Source organism: Nematolebias whitei, chromosome 2 (genome assembly GCF_014905685.2).
Source record: "Nematolebias whitei isolate Nwh7 chromosome 2, NemWhi1, whole genome shotgun sequence".
In the NCBI taxonomy this organism is placed as follows: domain Eukaryota; kingdom Metazoa; phylum Chordata; class Actinopteri; order Cyprinodontiformes; family Rivulidae; genus Nematolebias; species Nematolebias whitei.
In genome coordinates this window covers 57,078,577-57,083,671 of record NC_056499.1, presented here as the reverse complement: position 1 = coordinate 57,083,671, position 5,095 = coordinate 57,078,577, and the positions used below count along the sequence as shown (strand labels likewise).

General features: G+C 40.1%; 1 protein-coding gene across 1 annotated transcript in view; it reads right to left on the bottom strand.

Moving 5' to 3' along the window:
* The window catches only part of LOC119424963 (src substrate cortactin), a gene marked incomplete in the record, with an annotated part of 68,792 nt that overhangs the window by 43,099 nt on the left and 20,598 nt on the right, over positions 1 to 5,095 (bottom strand). The window contains 2 exon segments of the mRNA XM_037692488.1: positions 879 to 933; positions 4,072 to 4,182. Coding sequence (XP_037548416.1) covers positions 879 to 933; positions 4,072 to 4,182 — 166 coding nt within the window.

Below are 5,095 nucleotides of genomic sequence, written 5' to 3'. Positions count from 1 at the left end.
AGATAGTGAGACAGATGGAGAGATAGTGAGACAGATGGAGAGATAGTGAGACAGATGGAAAGATAGTTAGACAGATGGAAAGATAGTTAGACAGATGGAAAGATAGTGAGACAGATGGAGAGTGGAACTATCCGGTTGGCGTGTCATGTTTGGGGAATGTGTGGCCCAGACACCTCCATGCATGTTTAAAAAGGTGCCGTCACTCCATCATGTTAAGCAAGCAGCAAATAAAGACAGTTCATGAAAAGTAGAAAAAATATGTAAGACGGAGCAGATTCTTTTTTTTTTTTTTTTACACTTTTTCACACAAACTTAAACAAGAAAAAGCCTCAAGTCTCTGTGTTGGTCACTGTTGAAGTAAAAGAAGTATTTTGATCAATATAACTTCTAAATTTCAGCCTGTTCAGACTTTGAGTGCTGAACTTTACAAAATGCCTTACAAAGACAGCATCACCTTTTCTAGTGGCAATATTTTAATTTTCAACGTTTTGGCAAACAGTTTTTAATCTTTCCTAAAAAAAAGCATTTCAAAAGAATCAGTATCTACCTGCTGAACCCAGATTTGACCCCAAAATCCAGAGTACAGATTTTGTAAACCATTCCTCTCCTAGTTTAATAAATTAAAGCTCAATTTAAACAAAAATGGACATTTTCCTAAGAAAGTGTGCGTAAAGGAGGACAGGCAGGAAGCAGCAGCTGCTTAGCGCTTTAGGAAAACGTAATGTTTTTATTGTTCAGATACAAATCAAGTGGTGACGAAGGCCTGAAGATACAGTGAACGATGAACTGCTGCCCACAGCTGCAGGTTTCTGGAATTTAAAGATGAAGTCTGACATGTGGCTCACAACGAGACAAGTCTGAGCAGAGTTTAAACATACCTTTCTGTGAAGCGTGTTTCTCCGTCTTTCCAGCATACTCAAAGCCAACAGCTGACTGAAATTAAAAAATAATAATGTTTTACTTCAGCTAACCTCACAGTCCACAAATACCATCTTCAACAGCTTCCTGCTGCAAATTTAATCTTTTTTCAGCTAATTTCAGCTGTTTTGTGCTTCTTTCAGTTTCTTTCTGCTAATTTCCACTTGTTATGCTCGTTTCAGCTTTTTTTCTGCACATTTCAGCCTTTTCTGCTATTTCAGCCACTATTTAGTTGTTTTGTGCTAATTTAAGCTTTTTCAGCTAATTCCACTTTTTCTAGCTCATTTCAGCTCCTTCTGCTTCCTTATGGTAGTTTAAACATCGTTCTGCCTTTTCAGCAACTTTTCAGCTATTTTTAACTTAGCTAATTTCAGCTTTTTAGTTAATTTGCTCATTTTTGTGCTAATTTGTGCTCATTTAAACATAATTCACCAAATATGTGTTCTTTTTGCTTTCTTATACTAATTTAAGATTGTTCTTCCAATGCAGCTACATTTCAGCATGTTTTTAGCTAATTTCAGCTGTTTTTCTGCACGTTCATCAGCAATAAGTATTCACACTGCATTTTTGCAGGAAATGCAATTTCTCTAGTTACTTTTTTCTGTCACTGTAAACGAATAAAAGGTTGCAACCTAAATTTCTCAGCTAAATCAGCATGTGAACTTGGCATAAAGTCCATTCTGTTTCAAAGAAATGCACAAAAACATAGAATGGAATGGCCGATGTCCGATATTTAACCATCGCTAATATCGGCCAATACGGATACATGCCGATAATACCGTGCATCCCTAGTCCAAATACAGATGAAATGACTGACACTGAGGAACTAAACTGAAGCCTTTTGTTCATTTGTTCGACTGACTGGAACTACTCTTCAGCTAAATATGGTTTTCTGTTACACCAACAAGCTAAATGCACGGTGAACACATTTGGACCGAGCTTCTTTGCAGCTCATCAAGTTTTAGATCATCTTAATTCATCATTAGAGCTTCACAACTTCTTTATTGATTTCTTTCTTCTTTCAGCTGCTCCCTTCTTCAGGGGTCTCCACAGCAACCTATCTCGCAGGAAGACTTGGAGATTGTTTTTACGCCGGATGTCCTTCCTGACACAACCACAGCCCTCTGTGTGGAGCAGAGATCTGCCATCTAAGACGCCCGGGGAAGCAGATGGGGGTTCAGGGCCTTGCTCAAGGGCCCAGAGTGGGGCATTTCACTTGTTCTTTTAGATTTATTGCAACAATATTAAAAATACTTTGAAAGACAGATATTTTAATATGTAAACCAGGGGTGCCCAAAGTGGGGCCCGCGGGTCAAAGTTGGCCCACCAGACCGTTTCAGTTGGCCCACCAAGCTGTCCTCATCACTATTAGGGAGGGGGCCGATCCAATCCGGTATCGGCTTCCAATACCAGCATAATTAATGTATCAGATTTTTCCGATCCATGATGCACATGGTAAATGGTCTGTACTTATACAGCACCTTTCTATCTTATTTCAAGATACTCAAAGCACTTTACAACAATCTGTGCCTCATGTACCCATTCATACAGCTCTATACTAGATCTCTACAAAGCTAATTGAACAAATCATTCTAACGAGACTAATCAGTGCTTTATCACATTCATACACATCTGTGTCTGATGACCTGCTCTGCATGTTGGCTTCAAACTATGGAATGGATTTCCTGAACGGAAGTGTGTCTCATGAACCCAGAGTAATAAGACCCGCCTCACATTCAGGAAATCCAGTTCATAGTTTGCAGCAGCTACAAAGTGAGTAAATACTTTTTTGAGGGCTGAGCACTGAGCAGCACTGTTGCTAACAGCTAACCAACTTTTTATCATAACATCCGCTGTGTGAAAGTATTTTACACCAAACACCGCAAGACAGCAACGTGCAATGTCTGCAGAGCTGCTGTACTGAGAGGAGGAAGCTCGGTCGTGACCTACAATACAACAAACTTAATAAACATTTGAAAAAGCACCACATTAAAGAGCACGAGGACTGTTTAGCCAGGCACCGTGGTAAAGTTAGTTTTACGTTGGACGTTCAAGCTCCGTGGCTTCAGCGGTGTGTTCCTCTTGTTCAGTCCGGAGCAGACAGTCTGATTTCAGTCAGCTGCGCTCACTCTGCCCGTCTCGGATGAGCAGACTGAACTCAGACTGTCTGCTCCGCAGCTTGACTGAATATTTGCAGCCAAGATATAGTTTATATTTACCCTCCAGGAGATATTTATCAGCTCAAGATGAGAGTTCTGTGATGGAGTTAAATTAGCAGTCTGCTCAGACAGATGGTCTTAAATTATTATTTTTATATATGAATGTTTCTGTTAACTTATTTTAATGTTTCTGGGGGTTCGAATCCACCAGCAGTCACATGTTGAAGTGTCCCTGGGCAAGACACTGAACCCCTCATAGCCTCTGATGTGTGTCCCATCAGTGTATGAATGCGATAAAGCTCTGATTAGTCTCTTTAGAATGATTTGTTCAGTTATCTTTGATCTAGTATAGAGCTGTATGAATGGGTAAATAAGGACACAGATTGTAGTGTAAAGCGCTTTGAGTATCTTGAAATAAAATAGAAAGGAGCTATAAAAGAATAGAATTAGAATTCAACTTTATTGTCATTGCACATGTCACAGGTACAAAGCAACGAAATGCAGTTTGCATCTATCCAGAAGTGCTTAGCAAGAAAAATAAATTGGTAGATATATATAGTACAATATACAGTAAGTTGCTTTGAATATGCTATAGGTATAAATATATACAGGTTGTGAGTGTACAGACTCAAAAGTACAGTCCATTTACCATTTACCATTTAAAGGGCGTTTACCTTTGGGACAAATTGAGGTTACCGATTGGTCATTTGTTGACACGCGTGCTGGATTGATTGACAGGTCACGCAGCGGAGCCAACTTGTGGGGAAAAAAAAAAAAAACTAGAGCTGCAGCTGGCCCGGTCATGCGGTGGAGGCAGGGCAGCCCAGGAGCAGCGGTAGCGTGTTCTGTGTTTATATGTTGATAATAAAAAGTTCTAAAAAATAAATAAGTAGTGTGGGCCGGCCCTGCAGCCCACAAATCAGACCGGCCCACCGGGAATTCTCCAGACTATCCCGATTGGCCACTCCAGGCCTGAGGGGGAGTCAGTAAATACCTTGTCAACACGATCAGCCTGCACTCCATACTTCCCTCCGAAGCCCTTGGAGGTGTCCGTCTGCGAGCAGTGCTTGGACAAATTGCTCTGGTACTCGTGACCCACAGCAGACTGTGAAGACAGACACACACAATGGATAACTTCAAAAACTAAACTAAACAAAAGTAGAAAACAGAGTGTCCAATAAGAAAAATGGAGGAAAGGAGAATAGGCTGCAGTTTTGAAGTGGTAACATCAGACATCGCAGGCATGCACCAGAGACAACACAAATGTAGGGGATGTGTGGAGGCTCACAGGTGCTTGCAGAACCAGGTTTCAGTGTTAAATGGGCATGACTGATGCAGCTTGTTCTCATACAAACTGCTGCTTTCTGTCAGTTCTGAGTTCACCCACTGTAGAGTTGTCAAACCTACATAAACTTCTGGACTGTAGAGCACACCTGAATACAAGACGTGCACACTAAATTTTAAAAACAAAAACAATTTTGTACATAAATAAGCTGCGCTTGTTTACGAGCTCAAAGTGTTCACGTAACAAACAACACACAGCTACTGACAGATGTACAACTTGTTGTAGATGAAGAATCAACCACCAGATGATGTTTATCTTCATGTTCTACACACACAGACAGAGTGAACACCGTAGGTCGTCATGACAACTACCTCCCTCATTCATGGGTACTCTACTGAATGGCCAAACACAAACCAACACATGATGAACACAAACTAAAACATGATGAACACAAACTAACACAAGATGAACACAAACTAACTCATGTTGAACACAAACCAACTCATGATGAACACAAACTAACACATAATGAACACAAACTAAATCATGATGAACACAAACTAACTCATGATGAACACAAACTAAATCATGATGAACACAAACTAACTCAAAATCAACACAAACCAACTCATGATGAACACAAACTAACTCAAAATGAACACAAACTAACTAATGTTGAACACAAACTAACACATAATGAACACAAACTAAATCATGTTGAACACAAACTAAC